The 25,832-nt window shown below is 42.9% G+C and overlaps 1 protein-coding gene across 2 annotated transcripts in view; it reads left to right on the forward strand.

The window, feature by feature from the left end:
- STK39 (serine/threonine kinase 39) overlaps positions 1-25,832 on the forward strand; it is a 307,207-nt gene that overhangs the window by 77,379 nt on the left and 203,996 nt on the right. For both annotated transcript variants that reach the window (XM_029224873.1, XM_029224874.1), the window contains exons 3-5: positions 3,403-3,511; positions 6,841-6,982; positions 8,168-8,223. In XM_029224873.1, the coding sequence (XP_029080706.1) occupies positions 3,403-3,511; positions 6,841-6,982; positions 8,168-8,223 (307 nt within the window). The remainder of the gene's footprint in view (positions 1-3,402; positions 3,512-6,840; positions 6,983-8,167; positions 8,224-25,832) is intronic.

Consider the following 25,832-nt stretch of genomic DNA (forward strand, 5'->3'; position numbering starts at 1 on the left):
ATATATATATATATATATATATATATATATATATATATATATATATAAATTGTCTTGGTGCATCTGGGCTGTTAGAACAAAATACCATAGACCAGGTGGCTTATAAACAAAGAAACTTATTTCTCACAGTTCTGGTGTCTGGAAGTCTGAGGTCAGGGTGCCAGCCTGGCTGGGTGGGGGTCCTCTTCCAGGCTGCAGACTTCTCTCTGCTTCCTCATGTGGCGGAAGGGGTGAGCTGGCTCTCTGAGGTCTCTTTTATAAGGGCACTAATCTCATTTATGAAGGCTCCACCCCCGTGACCTAATCACCTCCCAAAGGCCCCACTTACTAATACCATCAGCTTAGGAATTTTGTAGGGACACAAACATGCAGACCATAGCAAAATTATAAATACAGTTGACCCCTGAACAATGCAGGTTTGAACTGTGGAGGTCCCCTTATACTTGTTTTCTTCAATAGTGAATACTATAGTACTACATGACTATGGTTGATTGAATCCGAGGACATGGAGGAATGAAACCTTGGATACCTAGGGAGGATTTTTGATGAACGAAGGGTCGGCGTCCCCTGCGTTGTTCAAGGGGAAACTATAAAAATTTTGTATCTTTCTAAAAGGCAACTAAGCAAAAGGTTTATATATAAGTTAATTTAAGGGTTGGATAGGCTGGTATAACACCTATTTCTTCCTTTTTAAAAGTGTATTTCTACCCCGTTTGTGGAAATATTACTTAATATGGGGGTTCAGTGGTATCACAGGTCATATCCCAAGGCAGAGTGACCAGTGTTTTTCCCTAAGGCAAGTTTCATCGTGTCTTTACACATTAGAGGCTCTACTGCATGGAAAGGCTGTGTTGTAGAATAGGTGGTGTAGGAGTGGGGGATATGGACCCCTGGCCAAGCAGTGAAGAGGGCAGTGAGATTATGAGTGGTCAGACTGATGCAAGTCCCACCTCTCTTCTCAGGATCCACCTCTTCTTTGATCTGCCCTTACACTGCTCATAGGGGTATATTAGTAGTGGCAGTATCTGTGTCTCTTCTTTTTTTTTTTTAATCCTCAGGACTTTTAAATATTCAGCTGGTACCTCCAAGGCCCTGAAATTTGAAGGAATAGAATTTGATAAGTTACATCCATAGGCTATCTAAAACAGTTTCTCCATAGGTTAATTAAAAGAGTTTCTCTCTCTCTCTCTCTCTCTCTCTCTCTCTCTCTCTCTCTCTCTCTCTCTCTCACACACACACACACACACACACACACACAACACACACACACACACACACACACACACAGAGTAGCTCACTGCCATCATCTCAGAGAATCTGATCCTCTGGGTAGGAAGTGATACTGGCCATCTAAATGCAAAGGTCTAAAAAAAACGTGCTTTTCCAGACTCTGACCCAGCTTTGCTTCCATGCAAAAGAATTTCCTTTCATATGAGCATCGGTTGTTGATTGTATGCTTTAATGATTTAAAAGTTTGGTGTTAGAGAGCTAGAAAGGCATTCATTTACATCGGATATAAAATGGTGAGAATGCAGAGCACACACACTTTGAAGACACATTATTCTCATTTCTGTGAATAACGGGGGCATCTGTTTAAACTGGACCCTACATAGAGCTGCAGACCTTCCAAGTGGGCCATCCCCACAATGAGCAGACGCTAGCCACTTGAAATAGGAATGTTGGTCAGCGTTCCATTTCTCCTTCAGAAGCGTCTTACGGTATCAAAACCTAACACCAGAAACAGATGGAAACTGGACCTTAGGTTTCAGATCTTCTTCAAAGGACAGGAGGTGCTGAATTGAAAAGTGTTAGATTTAGAAAACCTGTGATCAGTGAAGTGGATGAGGAAAATGATGAAGGGGAAGTGTTGTCATATAATGAAAGGAAAATAGAAAAATTAGTGATTTTCTTACAAGTTTATCCATGATAAAAAGCACCTAAATAAATGCATGTATTAAGATGTGCATATGTGTTATATGTCATGGTATTTAGGCCAAGTTAATTGACATGTAGGGTCACCTTAGTAATTTGAGGATTAAAGTAGTACTGGATATATAAAGATAGCAGCTCAAATTGGAATATTCTGGTTGGCAACTTTCAGTTAACGCAAAGTAGACACTCATTATTGAAAATATTTACAGGATGCACAGATATACTTTTATTTCATCATAAATACATAATAACCTAAGTGAGGTTTCTGTGATGACTTAGGTTAGTCATTCTTGTGGCTTTTGGTCAGCACCTTGAAAGTGAGTTACACTGGTCTGGTACCTTTGATTGAGGGTTAGCATTCAACTGATTTTTTTTTTTTTGCGGTATGCGGGCTTCTCACTGCTGTGGCCTCTCCCGTTGCGGCGCACAGGCTCTGGACGCGCAGGCTCAGTGGCCATGGCTCACGGGCCCAGCCGCTCTGCGGCATGTGGGATCCTCCCGGACCGGGGCACGAACCCGTGTCCCCTGCATCGGCAGGCGGACTCTCAACCACTGCGCCACCAGGGAAGCCCTCCACTGACATTTTATAGGAGTCATCTGGCGGTAACTTAAAACAGCAAACCAAAACCGACATGAGCTTGAGTATTGCAGAAAACTGTGGCTTGTTTAAGTTGCCCATGTGTTTGGTTTCAAAGCTTTGTTGTTTTGTCTTTTGATAAAACTTTTTTCTAAACTGTGACCCACAGAGCATTATTTTCCTGCATTGTTCCTGTGGATTCAACTATTGACAGTTTATCTACTGCAGGACTTCTCAGAGCCTTTGACAGTACTAACATACCCTGTGACGTGACGCCTGTAAGCTGAGATGTAGTATCTGATGTTGCCCAAGCTTATTTCATTTTACCAGCTGCCTCTCCCACCCCCACCTTGCTTTTTTCCTTGATGGAATATCTACCATGGAAGATAGTTTGGGAAATGGCACTCTAGCATTTTTATAGGTAGTTTTTCATGTACCATCACAGCAGTGCTCAGAAACAAGCAGTTTTGTTGCCCCTTTTTGGATGAGTGAGGAACACCAGGGTTCAGGTTGGCACCAGGACCCAGGTCTCCTAATAGCTCACCAGTCTTTTATCTCTCTGTCGGGGTGTTGGGTTGAGGTAGGAGGCACTTATCACATATGGCCGCTGGGGGGGGTTATAGAGCTGTGTGCTCATCTGAAGTTCCTCTGTCCTGTGGCTGATCCTCAGGGCTCTGGGGTCTCCTGTAGAGGCCTTCCTAATTCTAGCAAGTTGATAACGAGGGTGAGAGAGTTAGTTCTCCTGTGGTTTCTGTGAAGTAATGGTTTAGGCAGCCCCTTGCCCAGATGTGCTTTAAGTAGGAAAGTTACCCAGATATTCAACTATGGTTCACTTGTGTCTTGCTTCCCGATTTTCGCCCCATGGTACATGTCATGTTTTGCTTTTTTTATAGAAAGAAATTCAAGCCATGAGTCAGTGCAGCCATCCCAACGTAGTGACCTATTACACCTCTTTTGTGGTAAAAGATGAACTTTGGCTGGTCATGAAATTACTAAGTGGAGGTAAGTGGATTTTGTCATTTTTGTTTGTTTGCTTGTTTTCTTTTTTTCCTTTTGTGCGAGTCAGCATATTGAATAAGACTTTAGATTTGATCCCCTTACTCCCGTATTTATAAGTTTTCTTGGTTTATTCTTTGCCTAGAGAGTAAAGTCCGGATTTCTTCACATTGATATTCAAAGCCTTTCATAATTCAGCTTAACTTGTAGAATATCTGTGTCCTCTTTTACCCCGGCCTTCTAGGTGTGGGTGAGACTCCCCAGATGCCTTCTGCCCTCTGATGTCTCTGTGTTGCTACTTAGCCCCGGAAGTCTGTCTATCCTTCTCCATGTGCCCAAGTCCTGAAAGGTCCCATCCTCTCTGTAGCCACCCCTTACTCTCTTTAGAAAAGTTAACCAATCCTTCCTCTTTAAAGCCTTCATTCTTAACGTTATTCAAGTCTCTAACTCACTGTAATGAGTTATTTCAGTGCGGTTTACTAAAGGTCCGTGGTGATGGAAATGTTCTGCGGCTGTGCTATCCAGTTTCTACTAGTGGCTCTTAAACATTTGACATGTGGCTAGTGTTACCCAGGGACTGAATTTCTATTCAATTTTAATTAGGTTACATTTAAATAACCTCAGGTGGCCAGTGGCCTATGGTATTGGACAGTGTAGTTTTAGATTGTGGATTTCATGAAGAAAGCATGTGGGAAGGTGAAGGAACTTTGCCTCTCTAGCCTCAGATCACTGACGTTAAAAAAGCCACGGACAATTAAATTTATAAGACACTTTCCCATTCCTGTATTTTATCTCTTTTAATCTTTGAACGTCACGCTTTGATAGGGGAGGATAATGATAACGGTTAATTTTCTTGAACACTTCCTCCGTGGCTGGATCCTGTGCCAGGTGACTTACTGACTTTATTTCATTGTAATCTGGACAACACCATTGCATGGCAGGTGCCACGATCCCTGTGTTTCAGAAAGGACACCAGAGCTCAAGAGAGTTAGGCTGCTTGCCCAAGGCCACACACGTCGTGCCTGTTAGTGCTGGGATCTGGACACGTAAAAGCTACCCTGCGCTGCAAGTATCATCACCTTCATTTTACAGACCCGAAAACTGGAGCTGAGAAAGCCCGAGGGATTCCTTCCTAATACCCAGCATCCCCATACCTCTCATGTGTTCTCTTTGCAGGGCGTCCCTCCCTGTATATCCATCTTACTGAGACATGAAGTATGGTTAGGAGTAGAGGAGAACATTTGGTGGTACCTGGACGAAGCCAGAACCGACAGTGCAGAGTTTATTTGGTGGAGCCCATTTTTATCTGCAGACCCAGTTCAGCTAAGGCTAAATCAAGGCAGCATCACAATTAAAAAAATTTTTTTTTTTTTAGCGAAACTGTCTTGGATCCAGCAGAGTTCCTGCAATGAGATGACGAAGGCATTGTAATTGGCTTGGGTCTGCTTGTGTAGGTCTCGGTAGGGAGCCTGGGAGAGCTTAGTTTGGTTGTTTCCAGTCTTGTCAGTCCTATTAGTTATTGTTTCCTTGAGTGCTGACTCTGGCTTTTAATTAAAACGGAAAAGAAAAATGGAAGGAAAAAGGAAGCCCGTTGGAGCCTCCCGCAGTGTTGAGTGTCAGGACTGCTTCTTGGTTCTGCTGAGGATGGTGCTGTATTGATAAGATGATCTTAACCTGGCCTCTCCTTGTAGGGGGTCCACTAACTGAGGAAACAAGAAATTCTGGTGACCTGGGGCCCTGTGGATTTTAATTCCTCTCTTTATTTTCATCCCAATTAACCTTTTATAAGCTTGAGAATATCCCCTGTGCCCTTTCCTAAGGTCTGGATAGAAAATTTCATTGTCTTTTTAAAAGAATCCAATTTAGCCTCCCCTGGCCCTAGGTAAGAGGAACAGGTTTCCACAGGTGAGGGGAATGTGGGCCGATGTAGCCTTTCGCTCATTTTGCTTTCAGCAGGCCAGAAATGCATGCATGCCTGGTATGGTATATCCTTAAAAGGAAAAATTAAAATGTTTTTGGAAGTATCGTTTTCTAAATGATCCCCCAAATCCAAGAGTCAATGAATAAAGAGATGTTTGTTTCTCCCTGAGGGGAAAGATATGTATTTATTTTCTTCTATATTATTTTATTACATCAGATCTCTTACTGAGTGGCAGGTGGCTAGCCTGGTGTAGTAATATCTGATGGGGAAACTCAGTCCTCTTAGTTAAATCAGGGAGAGCCTGGAGCCATATTCGGGTCCTGAGATAGGCTATTTGGTAACTCTTCAGAAGTGTTGAACCCCCAGGTAATTATGGCTCTTAAGGTAACCGGGAAGTTTGGAATATTAATTAACATGTGTTGAAGCATGAATTCACAGTGCCAAGGATACTAATCTGTTTATAGTAACAAAATACTATGTATTTATTTCTTTATTATTAAACTCTGTACATCACGCCTCAAGTAAATGTAAATGAAGATTGCCTGGAGTCACAGAAAGGAATCTTCTGGTTATAAGCAGAGGTCTAAAGGCAACAGACATTTTTTCTCTCCTCCTACCTGAGGTTAAGAAAAAACTGTGCTTCTTTCTCTCAGCAGTTCCCTGCTGTCTTTTCTCCAGGCCTCTTATTCCTTTCTTTTTCAGTTTAGACATCCCGAACCCTCTTTTAATCTGTAACCAGTTGCATATCTACGGAAAAGGGACTAACTGTGAAGTGGCCGTGGACAGTCTTCTGCTTCCTGACCCAGAATCCCTCTCATTAAGTTCAGCTGGATGTGTGCTTGCAAACTTGGATTTAGTGTTTTTCTGGTCACGGGCTACCATGCAATTGTTTGTATGCCTTGGGAATATTTGTGTTAAATAAACAAATGAAAACTATATTTTGTTGTTCTCGTTTAGCTTTTTATTTTTCTAAGGATTTTTAAAAGAATATTATTTATTTATTTAATTTATTTGTGGCTGCATCGGGTCTTAGCTGCGGCACACGGGATCTTCGTTGAGGCATGCGGGGTCTTCGTTGTGGCTTCTCTCTAGTTGTGGCGTGTGGGCTTTCTCTTCTAGTTGTGGTGCGCAGGCTCCAGGGCGCGTGGGCTCTTTAGTTTGCGGCACGCGGGCTCTCTCGTTGAGGCGCGCGAGCTCAGTAGTCGTGGCTCTCGGGCTTCGTTGCCCTGCGGCATGTGGGATCTCAGTTCCCTGACCAGGGATTGAACCTGCGTCCCCTGCATTGTAAGGCGGATTCTTTACCACTGGACCACCAGGGAAGTCCCTCGTTTAGTTTTGTAAATAGGGAGGACTATTCTGGAAAGGTACTGAAGGTGCTTATACAGTTGTCCAATTCTTCTGTCTGTCCACTTAGGTTCAATGTTGGATATCATAAAATACATCATTAACCGGGGAGAACACAAGAACGGAGTTCTGGAAGAGGCAATAATAGCAACAATTCTTAAAGAGGTTTTGGAAGGCTTAGACTATCTACACAGAAATGGTCAGATTCACAGGTATGACCCCTGCAGAAATGTTTAAATTCAGCTGTTCATATCTTCAGTCCTAGTTAGTAAAGAATACTAAGGAAACACACCTCACAGGTAGGTATTGACATATCTCTAACTTAGGTAGTTTAACTAGATGGGAACAAAGTACTTAAGAACGAAACAAGAGAACAAGTTTTGATGAATTATATTGGTATATTGGTTTATCTGCTTTCACTGAAATAAGAGTAGACTACAGAAAGTACTTTGGGGACTCAAAAAAAATCAGTTTACATTTTATACTCATTTGAAGTACACTCATTTGGACTGGATAGCATCTCTTAACTTTCTAATGCAGGCGAGAGTGTTCCAAACATTTAATATGTTAATTATTTTTGACATGGTGGTGGAAGAGAAGGAGGGGAGGCACTAATTTCATCTCTTTTGTGGCATAAAATGCTAATTCTTTAAATAGCTAAACAGCATCGCATATGAGTGCCTGATGCTTCAAATGGGTTAGTGCTCCTTGGGCTCTTAGGAATTGTTGCAAGTAAATAACCACTTACCAGTAATATGAATATTGCAATTCCCTTGCCCTGAGCTATAAGTGAGCTGTATGTTTAATGGTATCTACTATGTCTTTCAATAATTAGAAAAAAATATTACTTTAGAAGGCAAACTTATAAATTGTCATTTTTCTTACTCAGCACAACTTCTATATAGTGAAGAAATACGTTACAGAGTATTGTAATTAGTATTTACCATCAGTATCTCCCCAGAGGAGAGACTGATCAAATCCATTGTTTTAGAGGCTAAGGGGATTGATTGGAAATTGCATCACAGACACATTTAAGTGGAAGTAGGACAGCTTTACACAGACTGGGCTTTAATTCTTGATAAAATGATAGTATTGTGTGTGTATAGCAATCTGTAACTCTGTAACATGAAATGATCTACTCATTATTGTTTTAATTAAATCTGGATAATGATATCACATAAACTATTTGTTACTAAAATCCTAATCATCCCCCAGGAGCAAACTATAAAATCACAGTGTACCTTTGTAACTTTTAAAATCTGTGATATAATTTTAATATTTATAAAATAATTTTGTCAAACATCTCCATTGTATGATATGTATTAAAATCTCCCTGAGTGAATATAATGTCTGTACTCCATAATTAAATTCTCTCTCTCTTTTTTTTTTTCTAATAGGGATTTAAAAGCTGGTAATATTCTTCTGGGTGAGGATGGCTCAGTACAAATAGCAGGTAAAGCTGACAAAGATAAAACATTCTTTACCTGTTTACAGAAGTGTTAGGGCTTCAAAGAATGTAGACTTGTTCCTAAGAAATGAACAAATTGCATGTAATCTGTGTTTTTAAATTGAAGTATAGTCGATGTACAATATTATGTAAGTTACAGGTGTACAGTGTAGTGATTCACAATTTTTAAAGGTTATAGTTATTATAAAATATTGGATATATTCCCTATGTTGTACAGTGTATCCTTGTAGCTTATTTTATACAAAGTAGTTTGTACCCCTCCCCCTTTCCCTCTTCCCCTTGGTGACCATGAGTTTGGTCTCTATATCTGTGAGACTGCTTCTTTTTAGTTATATTCACTAGTTTGTTGTATTTTTTAGATTCCACATATAAGTGATATCATACAGTATTTGTCTGTCTCTGTCTGACTTATTTCACTTAGCATACTACCCTCCAAGCCCATCCATGTTGTTGCAAATGGCAAAATTTCATTCTTTTTAATGGCTGAGTAGTATTCCATTGTATGTACCACTGTATCTGGGCTTCCCTATCATAGACTGTTTCGGTCTGAGGTATAACATGTTTTCCTGCTAGTTTAGAATGTGGCCTTTTAATAAAAAACAATTTTACTTTTAATTTTTTTATATTTTCCACCTTCCAGATTGAATAATGGTGATATTTATATAACTGTAAGAAGCACTTTTGAGAGTTTTTGGTTGAGTTTGAAAGTTTAAAACCACTGTACACATTAATTTTAAACCTTTTATTTCTCAAGAGGTAGCTGAAAGAATTGTGAACTCTTAAAATCTAGAGCTTATTTTGCTCTTAAATTTGACCCTTCATGGTGATTCTTGACAGTTGATAGGCATGGCAAGGCAGTAAAGGTCAAATGAGTGAGAGCATCAGGCAGGAGCCTTCTATGTGCAGAACCTCTCATTTTGTTAATGCTCCTAGAATAGCCTGAAAGGCCTGGTTTACAATGTAGCCATGTTCATACCAACTCTTGTTTTACGCCCGGTCTGGCAAGGTCTGTCTCAGCATCCTCTCAGCCATCATTGCTTTGGGCATTTTTGGCTGAACAGTCCTTCTCCGTACTGGACTGTCCCTGTCATCGCAGGGTGTTCAGCCTTCTGGCTTCCGGGCGTTAAATATCACCAGCAGCACGTCCTACCAACATCCTTGGTGTGAAGATCATCCATCTAGCTTGTGCTGTTGACGAAATGCTGACGATGTTGAATCAGCCTAATCTGCGTCTATTTGAGTTGGAGTGGAAGAGTCCTACCTTCTAGCATAGGTTTAGGGTCTCTACATGTCTAGTTATTAGAACAAAGTTGATGGCATTTCTTCGTCCCACTCTTGTTTCTAGACAAATCTGAGGATCTGGGGTTATTATTAGAAATGTGAGAGTTCAGCAGAAAACAAACCCACCCTCAACACAAAGGATAAGCCTTGAGTCATCTCTTTGTTTCATTGTTTGCCCCTCTCTCAGTACCAGAGGACCAGTCAGGTGATGATGCCCTGGCCTGTATGGCGAGCATGATGCTGACCTTAGGCTCTGTATTTAGTTAGGTACACTTACGGGGACCCTTATTGAGTTATTTTTTTAAAGAAGAGACAAGGTGTCTTGAAAATACAAAAGGGAAACTGAGAATTTGTTTCAGATCAAATGTTTCTTCCCTAGGGAACTAATAATGGAAGTGTTATCTTGTAATAGTCCTCCCCTTTGAAAAGATAAATTTAGTCAAGTTCAAGACCGCTGGGGAGGCACTTGTTGTGTCAGTTAAGCACAAAGGCTTTGGAATCAAACAGGCCCAATTTACTACCCACTGTGCAACATGGGGCAAGTTATTGCATCTCTAAGCCTCAGTTTCCCCATCTGTGAGATGGTGATGATAATGCCTATCATTCAGGAAGACGTGGATTTCCTGTGCAGCTATTGAATCATAGGATTCAGACCCCTGTAAGTGCGATGTGTTTTTGGGAGTTACAGTGTGTTCTAGGTAGAGAGGAGATGCCAGTTTGCAGTCGGGAGGTATTTCTATACAGGCATTTTTATTAAATTGTCTAAAAAGATCCTAGAAGAAAGGACCTTAATCTTTAAAACTCCAGTGAAAGGCTTCCCTGGTGGCGCAGTGGTTAAGAATCCGCCTGCCAGTGCAGGGGACACGGGTTCGAACCCCGGCCCGGGAAGATCCCACATGCCGCAGAGCAACTAAACCCGTGTGCCACAACTACTGAGCCTATGCTCTAGAGCCCGCGAGCCACAACTACTGAGCCCCCTTGCCACAACTGCTGAAGCCCACGTGCCTAGAGCCCGTGCTCCGCAACAGTAGAAGCCACCGCAATGAGAAGCCCGCATACTGCACCAAAGAGTAGCCCCTGCTCACCGCAACTACAGAAAGCCGGGCACAGCAACGAAGAACCAAAGCAGCCAAAAATAAATAAATAAATTTATTTTAAAAAAAATACTCCAGTGAATTGGTAATGAATTTTTTTAATTTAAAAAAATATTTATTTATTTATTTAGGCTACGCCGGGTCTTAGTTGCAGCATGTGGGATCTTTAGCTGTGGCATGTGGACTTCTTAGTTGTGGCATGAGTGCGGGATCTAGTGTCCCAACCAGGGATGGAACCCGGGCCCCCTGCATTGGGAATGCGGAGTCTTACCCACTGGACCACCAGGGAAGTCCCTTTTTAAAATTAAAAAAGAATTTTTTGGCCGTGCTGCATGGTATGCGGGATCTCAGTTCCCTGACCAGAGATCAAACCCGCGCCCCCCTGCAGTGGAAGTGCGGAGTCTTACCCACTGGACCACCAGAGAAGTCCCTGAATTTTTAATTTTAAAGAAATACACACATTTATACCTAATTTTTTACTCATAATTTTGTATTCTCTGTTTTACAGAGGATCTTCCAAATTGTATAAGTTTTATGTCCCATGAAGCCTGGATCCACCTTGCTTACTGTTGTTGCATCAAGTAAATGAATGTGAGAAATGCTTAGTGCGACCCCCAAAGTGGCAATAGACAGGAAAAGACAGTCTAAGCTTATTTATCCTGATAGCGAGAGATTGGGAACAACGGAGGTGTCCCAGTTAAATATGGTATATGGTGTATCTTCACTGTGGAAGACCTACCAATGGATAATGAAAAGTTCTCTGTACACTGACCTGAAAAAACATCACCAGGCTACATGGTTAAGTGAACACAACAAGGTGAAATACAATGTATATAATATGCCACCTTTTGTGAAAGAAATGGGGAAAAATAAGAATATATTTATGTGAAGAAACGTTAGAAGGATAATGGCAGTGGGAGCAGGGGTGGACTGCTGAGTGTAGACCTTTTATAACATTTTGTATTTTGAACCATGTGGAAGTATGACCTAGTAAAACAAATGAAAAGAAATGACTCAACAAACTTAATGAACTCGCAATAAGTCAGAGCCGTTTTTAAACCTTTTATTATGGAAGTTATCAAACGTAGCCCAAAGTAGAGAAGAGTAGGAAGAATCCTCTGGTACCCATCACCTGGCTTTGGTCCTCATCAGTCTTTGGCCAATTCTTGATTCACCTCTCTTTCCCCTCCCTGCTTTGGAGGCTCTTATCATTATTGATGCTGACTTTTGTTCTCGAGTCACCTAAGTTAGTGCCTTATGTATGCGTATCTTGTCCTTCCTCTGGAGAGTGGCCTTTATCCCACAGGCTAGGGACATTATGAAGAAAAGACTTCAAGTAAACAACTGAAAGCTTCAAACCGTCCAGCATCAGATAGTCTAGCTGTTAAGAAGATAATCTCTGAGATCAGCTGGCTTGGTTGAAATTCCCTGGTTACCACTCAAGCTCTGGGACCTTGGTCAGGTGGCTCAACGTCTTAAAGACTCAGTTTCCTTAAAGGGAGATGCAGGTATGACCCACTTCATCTTTTTTTGTGAAATCAAATGAGGCTCTTCGTATCTAGTGGTCTTATAACAGTGGCTGGCACATTATAGATACACAGAAAGTAGCAGCAGCCGCTCCTGCTAATCCTATTACCGCTACTGTTTCTACTGTTAACTACTGCCTCTCCCGTTGCGGAGCACAGGCCCCGGACGCGCAGGCTCAGCGGCCATGGCTCACGGGCCCAGCCGCTCCGCGGCATGTGGGATCCTCCCGGACCAGGGCACGAACCCGTGTCCCCTGCATCGGCAGGTGGACTCTCAACCACTGCGCCCCCAGGGAAGCCCTCGTCCCATTATTCTTGTCAGATTACCGACCCGAGCCCCTTCTCTGGGCCTTCAGGAGCACATTGTCCTTTTCTTTTTTCTCAGTTGGGATCCCCCGAGGTAAGATTTCCCGACTTTTTCTCTCCCTCTCAGGTCTGTGGGTTTTTTCCTCACCTTGGGTGGTGGTGTTGAGTGTAACCAGCTGGTGGGTGCGATGTTTGGCTCCTGGGTTCGGAAGCGCCCGTGGAGGAAGCCACCGCTTGGGTTGTCATGAGGATTAAATGTGTCAGTGTCTGTGGTGCTTAGGACCGTGCCTGGCACATGGTGAGGACTTTATAGACAGCCATTCTGGGCTTTCCTTGGTGTCCTTTTTGTGTGTGCGACTTCATGCTTGTGTAATGACGTTATCCGGAAGCCTCATTTCCGGGTGAGTAATGGTCGGCTATCAGGCATGTAAGTTTCCACTTTCTGTTGATACATCTCTGGAGCCATTATAGCTTTTCTAGAATTCACAGTGAATGTTCTCCGTGTCCTCTAACCTGAGCATAACATTGAGTTTATACAGTATTTACAATTTTTTTGTGTGGTTTTAACTCTAAAATAAGATTATTGCATTAAAAAAGAACAAAAACATTTGTGATGATTTCTTGGAAGAGCTGGATGCTGCTGCTCTCCCCATGTTACAGGAGTTTGACTTTCTTAGTCAGGCAGTGGGTCACTGCCTGAAAAACTCAGACCAGGAGTCCTCAGGTCTTTTGCTGGCATCTTAGGTGGGTGAAGTAGGGGAGGAGGGTGGGAGAGTTGAAAGCAGAGACTCACAGCAACAGCAGAGCTAGACCGTCTCTTTGTTGCTGTTATATTTGGACAAATAATCCACTGCTTTTACTCGGATTATTTGTATTCTCTTCCTTTCACATCTTTATGCTATCTAGGCTCTGTTTTTTGAAGTACGAGTTAAACTGGGGAGAACTTTGCATTTATTTCTTTGAATGTAATGTTTGTTTACCTTGAGAGTATTAATACGAGTATTCTTTTAAAAAGAGTTTTCTTGCTATTCTAATAGAAAACATAACATTTTTTATTAAAATCACTCACTATATGTACATATACGCACACACACATATATGTGCGTGTGCGCACGCGCGTGCGTGTATTATCTTTTTCAGAACTTTTTATTAGAAAACGGAACATTAAGGGGCCAGGTTCAGACCACTAGAAACGCTTGCCTTATTATACAGCCAACAAGTGTGGTGAATAACGCTGGTATGCTTGCTTCTATTTTCAGCAGTTCCAATTCCATGGGTATCATATATATTTTTATTGAGTGTGGCTGTAAAATCAGTACCTAGTGTGTATCGAGTGTTTCCTGTGTGCAGGCCTGGTTCCATGTGCTGAGTGCACCGTGACTCATTCAGCCTCACCACAGCCCCAAAGGGAGGTGCTCTTATTATGCCTACTTCACATGCTAGAAGCTAAGATACAGAGAAGGGAAGTAAGTGGCCCAGGTCACACGTAGAATAAGTGGTGGAGTCAGGCTTCAGCTTTGGGCAGTTTGGCTCCAGAGCCTGTGATGCCACGTCTGTGGGTTTTCTGGGAAGACAACCCTAAATCTGGATTTGAGTGATCTCAGTTTTTGGTGGAAGACCAATAGCAATCACTAGCGCTTCTCCATCTCTGCAGATTGATTCTGTTTGGGGCCGGGGAAGATATTTAGCACCTTTTCCCTCCTTGCTCACAGCATCACTGGTAAGGTTTTAGGGGATGGGAGAAGCCATCATCTTAGGCATCGTCTGGTGCGGCATTAAGCGTGGTAGTGACACCACACTCTTTTCAGACTAAAAAACTTCAGGTTAAATGTAGTGAATTAAAACCTGAGGATTGCCTACTCAGGGTTTAAAAGAAAATGCTTTACTTCTTATTAGATCTTCTGTGCTCAGAAAACCTGTGTGTGTGTGTGTGTGTGTGTGTGTGTGTGTGTGAGACCTTCTGATAATAAACTTGGAGAGGATGCCTTGGTAAGTGTAACAGATTTTGCTACAATATGATAGAAGGAGTGGCTATTTGAATGGCATGCTTTTCCCACGGCCTAGCATTTTCTTTTCCAATTTGATGCTCTGTCATAAACTGTCAGGAAGAGCTTAGTGCTTTGTCTGGCAAGTGTCTAAGGCTGTTTGTCCAGAATTATGAGAGATGCTATTTTAAAACAGAAATTCATATAAAACAGGTCTCTTTGGGGTGGTCACTACACATATATTTATCTTAGGATTTTTAAAAAATAGTGACCACTCTTAATCTACTCTAAAAATGTTAATTTCAAAACGATTGATTTCTGAAGAACTTTCCAGAAACATACAACTGCATTATGTAAGGTAGATCTCATGCTCATTTTCACTTACTTTTGCCTTTTTAGGCATGTGTATGTGAATTTCTCATTCCTAGTTTTTCATGACAGGAATCAAATCTGGTACTAGGTAACTATGGCAGCCTAGAAATTTAGAAAGTTATCATCACATCTATCTCAGTGTATCTGAGCCCATACATATCAGCTTATGCCCTAGGTTTTTCACTGTCTGAGGCACATTGGTGTGACTTTGGGTAGCATCTCTGTTTTCTGGGAGGGAGATTTGTTTCCTTAGTCAGCCTTCAAATGCATTTTCAGCTTTAGTCAGTTTCTTGAATACTGAAAACCCTATGACTAAAATTTCTGCCAGGAAAACTTGCAACTAGACTTAACTTGCTTCCAGTATTCAGATATTATTCTCAAGGAGCCAGAGGAAAGTGCAAGGTGGTGGAGTTTTTATACCCAGAGCTGCTGGGTTCTTTTGTGTTCCTTCTGTGTTCTTTGGCTTTGGTAAAGTGTACTTGGATGGGGGGGGAAGGGAATATTTCTCATGTTATAGGGAAGAGAGGCTGCTGCTTCAAGCAAGGTGGTTTGGGCTCCCTAGGTGTACCGGAGGCAGCCTCTGCTTAGTAGAAGAGAGCTCTGAAGCCCATGAGGCATCGGATCAGGAAAGGATGGTGTTGCCATATTTAAGGGTGCCTGGTCTAGAGCATGGGCTCTGACACCTGACTGCTGTGAGTCCAATCCTGGCTCTGTAGCCAGGTTATTCAACTTCCCTGCGCTTCAGTTTCCACATCTGTGCAATGTGAAAATACCAGAGGGTTAAAGGAGTTAACACACATTCCATTTTAGAATTAGTTAGCTCGTGTTGCTTTTGTATTGAAATGGGGTCGTGCCCTTTAATTATGCAAGGTGTCCTAAGATCACAGGGAGGCGGCCGGGAAGGTGAGGTTGAAGGCACCTCGTGTGACCGCCTGCCATATCATTTTGCTCTCCCTCTTTCTTTCTTCTTTCCATCAGTTTCCTCAGTATCACCGGAGTAAAGAATCTGCAATGCAAATCTCACCATCTGATTACCTGGCCTAAAGTTTAAAACTGTTGCTGATGGAATAAAGCCCTGGTTCCCTAATGTGGCATATGAAGGTCCTGACTGTTTTTCCAGTCCCGTCAGCCACTGCCTTCTCTTTACTTCTTTGTGATCCCCCTTCTTTACCTGGCTCACTTCTTCTCCTTCCCGATTCAGTTCAAGGTGTTCTTTCCTTGAGAAAGCCCTTCCCATCCTTTCCTCTACCACCCCCGTTCTCGCTGCATTAAGCACCTTACCCTGGTGGCTTGAAAGTGCCCTTAATACACTCCAGCTAGATTGCCTATTACATGACAGTGAAATTGGGTCTCTACGTCCCCCTTTTCCCTCCAGACCGTATATCAAAACTTATCAGCGGTAGAAACCCCATGGTGTTCATCTCAACACTCCCTATCAGTGCCTGGCACGTGGCAGGTGTTCACGACCTTTTGGCCAATGTGATCTGAGCGGTCTCGCCGGGCTCTACACCCATATGCATCCATCAGTGATAGGGGTGCTCGTGTGAGTCACAGCTGAAAGTTCAGACAAGCAAGAATATATCACGTTAACAGAGAGGAAGGTGAAAGTATTTAAAATATTTAGGCACATACACTAATGCATACTTTTAAGGCTGAAATAATTTTTTAAAAAATATAATTCAATTTAGTAAATTTCTCCAAACTAGTCTCCAGAAAGTTATGAGATTTACATCAACTAACGCATCTAAACAATTCAGGATATAGTTTCAATTATAATAATAAGTGAATTATCATTCCACGTGAAATGTCCATTTTATTAAGCCTGAAATAGTTTTTTAACAGACATGTTTCAGCTCTGATTTTAGGCAAGCTCTGCCATAGCCAGCTGGCAATGAAATGATTAATTAAGTCAAGGAAGCATGGAGCAAAAGCATGAATTTAAGAGACATTGGGCACACTCAGAAAATAGAGTACAGTGCAAATTAAAATCTTGGGGGAGGGTATAAATGGCTTTATAGTGAACCAAAATATGTTTTGAGTTTCAGGAAGTTTGATAGTTATGTGAATTACAGTTTAAGAAATTATACCAAAATTCTCATTTATTCCTTTTTTTGGGGGGGTTAAGTAAATAAAGACAAATTAATGTGGCTTCCTGAATTTCGGGATCTTGACAAACGGTACCATTTGGTGAACCCTCTGGTGTGAACCACGTATACAATCAATTCTGGAAACTTAGTTTTCCTTTCCATTTGTATACCATCGGGGAGAAATACTTGGGGAGATTTTCAGCAGCCTCCCATCCTTTAACAGCTGCTAGCAGTTGTTTGAGCAGCAGTCTAAGGAAATCTTACTGGGTGAACTCAATGGGGGAGGACCACTTTGCTCTGTATGCCTGCTGGAATCTTTCCTCAGCTGTGTGCGTTCAGCTGCAGGGGGACAGGGTTGAGCTTCAAGGAAGAGTGCAGGAGGACCCTTCTCCCTCTGTCTGCCCTTCTCCCCTCCCCTGCCCCTTTCCTTTCCTCCCTTTCTCTCTCTTCCTCCCTTCCCTTCTTTCTTCCTGTCTTTAAGGGACTGCACTGTCATTATTAAATTAAATTTCATGTATTACCACAAGCTGCTGAGGTCTGGGGAAAACAAGAGTTTTTTTTTTTTTTTTTTTTAATGGAAGCTTAGTTGGTGTACAATATCATGTTAGTTTCAGGTGTACAACAAAGTGATTCAGTTTTCCATATGTATGTACCTGTTTTTTTTTTTTTCAGATTCTTTTCCCTTATAGGTTATTACAAAATATTGATAGGAGGTCCTTGTTGGTTATATATTTTATATATAGCAGTGTGTATATGTTAATCCCAAACTCCTAATTTATTCCTCCCCATACCCCCTTTCCCCTTTGGTCACCATAAGTTTGTTTTCTAAGTCTGCGGGCCTACTTTTGTTTTGTATAAGTTCATTTGTATCATTTTTTCCAGATTCCACGTATAAGTGATGTCACATGATATTTGTCTTTGTCTAGCTTACTTCACTTAGTATGATAATCTCTAGGTGCATCCGTGTTGCTGCAAATGGCATTATTTCATTCTTTTTTATGGCTAAGAGTCCAGTGAATACACACACACACACACACACACACACACACACATATCTTCTTTATCCATTCATCTGTCCATGGACACTTAGGTTGCTTCCACGTCTTGGCTACGTATAGAGTGCTACAATGAACATTGGGGTGCATGTATCTTTTTGAATTATGGTTTTGTTTGGCTGTATGCCCAGAAGTGGGATTGCAGGATCTTTCGGTAGATCAATTTTTAGTTTTTTAAGGAACCTCCATACTGTTCTCCCTAGTGGCTGCACCAGTTTACCTTCCCACCAGCAGTCTAGGAGGGTTCCTTTTTCTCCACAACCTCTCCAGAGTTTTTAGACTGAGAGCAGAGCAGTTCGACTCAGTTCTTTGCTGGCTCATTTTTATTGTTTTCGTTGAGTTTTTGTTTCCCAGAACCTTCAATTGTTCTAACAAAAATGGTCCTTCCCTGGTGAAAAGGTGAACGTTAGGTGCTTGGGTTCAATGCCTCTGGGGTGGTTAGTTGACAGATATTTATTGAACATTTACTATGTTCCAGGCACAGTCTCTGAGCTGATCTGTCGTCAGCAATGGAGACTTCGTGTCTGCTGTCCTGGAGTTTACAGCTCAGGTGAAACAGACAGCTATCAACAATTTGCTATGACATTTAATTTAAAAAATTTGTAAGTGGAGAGAAATGCATATACCCGAGGAATTTAAGTTAGCCACTCTAGGTCTAGTTTAGTATGTTGTTCTGGGGATAAATCTTAAATATGTATTGTACGTATGAGTAATTTGGGACTAGGCATTTTTGATCAATAACATCTCATAAGTTACTGCATGTATCATATGTAGATCAGAGATTTTTAGGAAATTTAAATAGATTTAACATGTATTTACACTCTATGTAATATAATTTAACACTTGATTTCACAGAGTACACTTGAGAACACAGTCACCAAGGATTATCTAGCCCCCAGGTCACTAACTTACAACTGTGCCCTCCCTCAAGTTCTTTGCTGGCCATGTATCACCTATAAAGTGAGGCTCTTAGGCTCTCAAGTTTCCTTTCAGCTCTAAAAACTGTATAACTGCAGTACAGAAGAACTCTGTAACCCCCATGCCCCCCAACAAACTGCCCTTCTCACAGTCTTCCCTGCTTCTTTTAATGGCAGCTCTATCCTATGTAATAGGGCAGAAATCTAGTGTTCCTGACCCTCCTTCTCTTATACCCCATGTCCTGTCCAATTTGTCAGCAAATGCTATTGTGAACCATGCCTCACCACCTCCCCAGCAGTCATCCTGGTCCAAGCCACCATCATCTCTTCCCTGGATTATTACCGTAGCCTCCTAAGAGGTCCTCTTCTGTCCTTGTCCCTGTGTGCTCAGCTGTTTACACGGCATCCAGAGTGATGCTGTTAAAATAAGCCAGCTTGTATCATGGCTTTACTCAAAACCTTGTAATGCCTTTCCAACTCAGTCAAAGTCCTAGTGGTGGCCTCCTGGGCCTTACAAGATCTAGCTCCTCCTTAGCTTGTTGACCTCATTTCCTAGCCCTTCCTTTCCCTCACTTTCCTCCAGTCAAACTGGCCTCCTTGCCACTCATGCTCCTGTCTCGTGTCCTTTGCATGGCTTGTTCCCTCTACCTGGAATGCTGTACTCAATACCTCACATGTCCCATCAGTGAGGCTTCCATGGATGGCATCCCATGGTGAATTGCAGCGCCTCTGCCCCATACTGTCCATCCCCTGATCTTTTTATCTTTATTGTACACATTAATGTATTCTACATTAGTGGTTCTCAAGGTGTGATTCTAAATCAGCGGTATCGGCATCACCATAAGAGCTTGATAAAAATGCAAGTTCTTGTCCTCTTCCATCCCTAGTTTCTGCTGAGTCAGAAACTCTGGAGGTGGGGTCCAGCAATCCATATTTTAAGAAGCCCTCTCATGATTCTGATGCACACTAAAGTCTGAGAACCACTGCTGTCTATTGTGCTTCATAATTTTATTACCTGTATTTATCTCTCCTCCCCACCCCTGCCCCAACTTAAAGTCAGCTCCATGAAGGCAGGGGTTTCTGTTCCTGGTGCTAGAGTTTAGAATGGAAATGCTACTTAGTAAGAGCTCAGTAAATAGTGGTTGAATGAATGAATGAACATGTAACTATGTAGGAAATTTAAATTAAAAGAATACTGAGCGGGGCTTCCCTGGTGGTGCAGTGGTTGAGAGTCCGCTTGCCGTTGCAGGGGACACGGGTTCGTGCCCCGGTCCGGGAGGATCCCACATGCCGCGGAGCGGCTGGGCCCGTGAGCCATGGCCACTGAGCCTGCACATCGGGAGCCTGTGCTCCGTAACGGGAGAGGCCACAACAGTGAGAGGCCCGCGTACCGCAGAAAGAAAAAAAAAAAAAGAATACTGAGTAATAGAGTTTAATGTATGTTCCTCATATTTTAGTGACTCTCCTCAGTGTTAGGAGTTTTAAATATGAGGTTTTCTTTATCACAGGTTTAAAAATCTGCAGATTCTTCGAAGATTGCGTTATCCCCGACTAATCCTTCTTGAAACTTTGTGAAAATGATGTGAATTGTTGCTCTAAATGCTTGTGGCAACTGGAATTGTGCTATTTTAATCATCTCCTGTAGGGGCCATCTCTTTAAAAGTGTACAGATAGGTCATTGTGGTTTATTGGAAGCTTGTGATAGTCGAGCTAGTTGAGTGGAGATTTGTATGAAGAAGACCACCTGGAGGTATATGAATATTGCATTGGAAATTTAGACTCATTAATCTTTGATCTAAGTTGCTTGTGCCTGTCTTTGTGGGTATGGCCAGCCAGGAGCCCCCAGTGACTGCAGAGCACGCCTTTGGCTTCGGAAATGATGATCCCTGTATAATATGCTTACCTAGTGTTCCCCTCGCTTTGCTGTCAGTTCAGCAGAGTCGGTCTTACAGATGAGGGTACTGAGGAATGCTGAGTGATTGTGGCCTTGTTGGAGGTCATTCTGAAGGTCGTAAAAGCAGATCACACCAGACCTCCCCAGACTTCACTTTTTATCCTCTGCTGACTTCCTCGCCATTAGGCTCCCTGCCCCCTCCCCCACCTGCTTCTTCATGCTATGCCTTTTGACAGCTCAGCTGTCCCAGGGTTCAGTTTCTCAGCTGAAAAATAAGGCAGGTTGACAAGATGTTTTCCGAGGATCTATCTTGCATCAGAGTGTTTCAGTGTCCCTTCATTAGCCTCACTTACTAAAGGCATTCTCAGTCCTATTTGAAAGCATTCAAAGCAGAGGGTGGTCTTGGGCATGGAGCAGAGAGTAAGCCAAGCATCTGTCCTGTGGCTACTTTCAGAGCATCTTTAAAAATATCCCTCCCACTCCCACTGGGGAGCCAGGGAGAATGAGTTTGTGACTTGGGGATTATCTGTGACTTTCCTTTGCTCACTGTAATTATCACAGTTGATAGAAAGTTGACCACGAGTGGGCTCTTGGTTGTATCTGTCTTTAGACTTGAGAAAGCTGGCTCTTGCCTGTACCTGCAGCATACCTGGTCTGGGTTTACTGCTCCAGCCTTCCTGGCCCCCCTTTCTTCTGCTGCTGCCCCGCCAGGTGTGGCCTCTGGCTTCATGTCTCCCCGGAAGTTCACCTGCTTTGGGCTTTGGGGGAGGGTTCAGCGACTCTGACATAGATGGGCAGATTATCGGTAGTTTGCCATTGTCTTAAACTAGCGTTCTCCTTCACGCTGGGGCTAATTGGCTGTATTAGTCAGCAGAACTGTGAGCCAAGTGTGAATTGACACCAGCCACCACTTATTCTTATTTTTGTCTCTTTTAAGCCTGTGTTGTCTTGATTGTGAGAATGGTTGAGGAACTGGCAGCCTGTGTAGCCTCCAAATTTTTACCAAGAATACCTCTGTTGAATTTTTAACATAATTTGTCTGTGTCATTGTGGATCGATGTTGACTCCATGGACGAAGTACAAATAAGTGCTAAGAACTCTTCCTTTATAAGTAGAAATGTAGCACATCTGAAGGAACCCTGTTGATGGCAATTTCGAGAGTCTACCTACATGAAATACCAACCCTGGGAAGGTTTGCTTCTTTGTGGGTTTGTTTTGTGTGTGTGCTTTGAAAGGTGAAACTCTAGCTTTAGGGAATAAAAAGATGTCTTCTAATTTCTTCTTTTGCCATCAGAAAAGGCTGTGAAATTGTTATTCTCTGATGTTTCAAACACGGTCAGGACTGCCTCTCCCTCATTAATAGATGGGAAACGTGGACTTGTACAGAGAAGCTAGAAGTGACTCCCTAGGGCCCAGGCTCTGGAAATATGGCAGATCCTGTTTTCTGATCCTGAACGCCTTGGACACCATGCCACATGTGGGTGGGACTGCAGTCTGTAGAACCAGCGCAGGCCATTGAGACCACTTGCTTACTAGAAGGAATAAGTAGAATTGAAAACCAGGAGTCTGATTCAGGGAAAGAAGTTTGGGTGGAAAGCGAGGGTTTTCAGAAAACTCTCTTTGGTTCTATCTGGTCCTTCTTGGGGTCCCTCCCTCCTGAGCAGGACAGGTGGTGCCCTCCCCCCCCCCCCATAGTGAGGTGGTGTGTGAATTACTAATAGCAGATAAGGTGCCAACATATTTCTTATTGACTTGCCTAAAAATTGAGTGGAGTCAGTGTTATCACTTTAATATTCTAATGCTATCACCCTCACACAACTGCATTTCAGAGCTCTCATGAGGGGGAGAGAGAGGTTTAGTGTTACAGATACCTGTGCTGAGGCTAGTGCTTACCCGCAGCCCGGCTCTTCTATGCCCTGGCACCTCCAGTGAGCAGCTCTTACGGACGGACTGTTAATAAGTTTTGTGATTTTAACTTATGTAAATGTATTATAAAAAGATTTTTGTACAAATCTGAGTATTCCCACAGAGGTGTGCCACGTGTGTGAATTTGTCCTGTGTGACACATTAGAATCACTGGGTCAGACGGTTCTGTGTAGGACATGATTTTCGTTTGTAGTGTTGGCCTTGTACTTACTTGTCATAAAATACATGAATGTGCACTCGACTTTTTCCAAGCCACTCTCTTTCTACTGCTGTGGTTCTCTTCACCGAAGAGGTGAAGGAGGGAAGCCGTGGAGCTGGCTGTACTTGGAGGTCTTCCGGTCATACTGAATCATGCCGTGGTGCCTGCTAGGAAGACGGTGCCCTTGAGCAGTGCTTCTTCAGCTTCACTGCGCATCGAATCAGCTGGGGCTCTTGCTATAGTACAGATTCTGTTCACTAGGTCTGGGGTGGGATCCAAGATTCTGTGTTTCTCAGAGGCTCCCAGGTGATGCTCATGCTTCTGGTCTATGGACCCCAGTTTGAGTAGCAAGGACCTAGATGAGAATGTTGAAGATACCTCTCTCTCCTATTTTCCTGGAAGTGTATTATTGTTCCATTTTTGAAACATTTATGTAAGTGTAGCCCCAAACAGAACTATTGGCAAAAAAGTGAATTAGGCTCTTCTTGTAGTATGGTTTTTTTTCTTTCCCCTTGAGACGCCAGTGCATTTATTTGTTTTGATTTGTGCCCCTGGTATTAAAAGCCATGCTTAATACTGGAACTGTTTAAAACTCCAAAATTGCACTGTGTGCCAAATCGTCTTCTTGCTGATTTTTACCAAGCCGATTTGGGGATTGCATCGACTTTGGCCTCTGATGTAGTGGTTAACTGTTAACAGTTAGGGAGTATGAATAAACATGGCTGGACTGGGGAAAGACAGGGGATTGTAAAAATTAAAAAGCCTTTGGGTACAAATACCAGAGGGCTTGACCGTCAGGGGATGAAGCAATACGGACGTTTAACAATCTCACGTAGCATTAGTCTGGGGTATACTGTTCCGGGGTTGGTGCAGGAGCCCAGGGTATCACAGAGGTCTTGGGCTCTTTACTACTCTCTGTTCTGCACCTCAGTAATGTCAGGCAGCCCATGTCCCCACGGGCTCCTTTGCTTCCAGCATCACATCCTCATATGAGAGTGACCCTAACAGGCAGGGGGAGTGGGGAGGAAACCACCCTGGTAGGGTGGTTCTTGTGTTAGGCAGAAAATATTCCCACGAGTGTCTGTACCATATTCCTCTTGGATCCCATGGGTCAGGACTAGGGCAGACCCTGAGACCATTCACCAGACCAGGAATCAGACACCATGATTGACTTAGATCTGTACGGTTAATCCCCCTGGGGCCCGGCACACCAAATCAGGATGCTGGTAGAGATCGGGGTATGGATGTTGGGTAGCAGATCACCAGTGCGTGCTGCCAGGGACTCAATATTATTAGGAAACTAGTATATGCATTCTGTGCCCCTCATTCTATAGCTTGTGAAACTGTTGCTCAAGGAAGTGAAGTGGATGAGCGGGGAGTGTAAATGGCATCACACGCAGGCCCGTTCGATTCCAAAGTACCTTCTCGGGGTGGAAATGTGGTTCCTTGCTACTCACTGTGTCCTCCCTCGGTGCCTCTCCTCTCCCCTGTAGTTTCAGGGATCATTGATGGGGACTCACTGGGAACGGTCAGGACCCCATGGTGTGCCACGTATCCCACACCAAGTGTGTTACTATTTGGCCTCTTACTAGTTATGCCCACACCACTGTTAGATTAGAGAGAAAACTTCGCCTATGAGTAAAGTGACATTCCTTCAAGAAGGAAACCAGCCTGGTGAATGTTGGCGGCCACTGTGTAGGTCTCGCCACATCCTGCCTTGGTCCGCTGGGCTCTGCTTCTTGCTCTGGGTTTGCTGAGTTCTGCAGGTACCTGGAGGCGCCGCGTCCTCCTGGAGGACTTCAGGCATCCCCTCTGCCACCTCTGAGTCAGTGCTGCCCTGCGCTCTCTCCTGCCTGGTTTCAGGGGTTCCCAGCAGGCACGAGGCAGTGCTGCCCTTGCCTCCCCACCTTCCCGCCCCTGCAGACTTGCTTCTTATTGCCTGGCGGTCTGATGACATCCTGAAGATGGCAAGCCTCCAGGAGAGTGAAAAGTTGTTCCTATTTAATTTACAAACAGAAATAAAACAAGCAGTAAAACTGGTAGAAAAGGCTGGGTTTAATTATACATTAAAGAAAAGTAAAATTGAGAAACAAGTGATTTGGTCAGTTAAAAAAGCGAAAAGCACTGTGCTCAAGGATGTGATAATGGGGTAAACATTGCAATCAGAAGGAAAGAATACTGGGAGACTGTTGGCTTCTACATACAGGATGAATTATGGCCGGGGATTCTGCCTTGTTATTCTTCAGATGCCATGTGGGGAGAGAGTTTGACCAGAGAGGGCTGTGATCAGAACTGTGCTTTAGGAAGAGTAATCTGCATGGAATAAGTCTGGATTGCAGTTGGAGGAGGCATGCCTCTGATTCTGTAATTGCTAAAGCCTTCAGTTATCCTGGTCTGTGTCTTTCCTCTCTCACCAAGAAAATCTGGGGGCAGAAAGGACACCTTGAAATTACCAGCAAGCAGAAGATGATACCTTAACATAATTCTTCAATTCGTGTTGTTTAGGTCATGTAATAGTCACTCTATTTCAATTAATGTCATATTTTCCCATGTTAGCTCTCACTAGAAGGCTGGCGTTGTGTTTAAATCAAAGCGACACCCACGCCGGTTGGACGCTACTGTGCCTACGGGGGCGCTGCACCACCGACACACGTTTTACTATAAAAACAACATGAAAAGAACGAAATACGTCATTTAAAGCAAAACAACTGTTCATGCAGTTCCTAACAGAATTAAGAAAATATTTGCTTCTGTTTTATACCCATTGCCATAGTTTGCATAATTTAAATCATAATGTGCTTCTTTATCTGCTTCTTCATTCACCAACATTGGATGTATAACATTTTAAGGACACCTGTGAGACTCACGAAGGCCGGATGCTGGCAGCCCTGAAAATGTTTCCTGGGTGTTCAGAAGTACATTTCAGTTTTGCCAGTAAAGTCTTGACTCTCT

The sequence above is a fragment of the Monodon monoceros genome, unplaced genomic scaffold (assembly GCF_005190385.1).
Source record: "Monodon monoceros isolate NGI ecotype Baffin Bay Population unplaced genomic scaffold, NGI_Narwhal_1 Super_Scaffold_16, whole genome shotgun sequence".
Lineage (NCBI taxonomy): Eukaryota > Metazoa > Chordata > Mammalia > Artiodactyla > Monodontidae > Monodon > Monodon monoceros.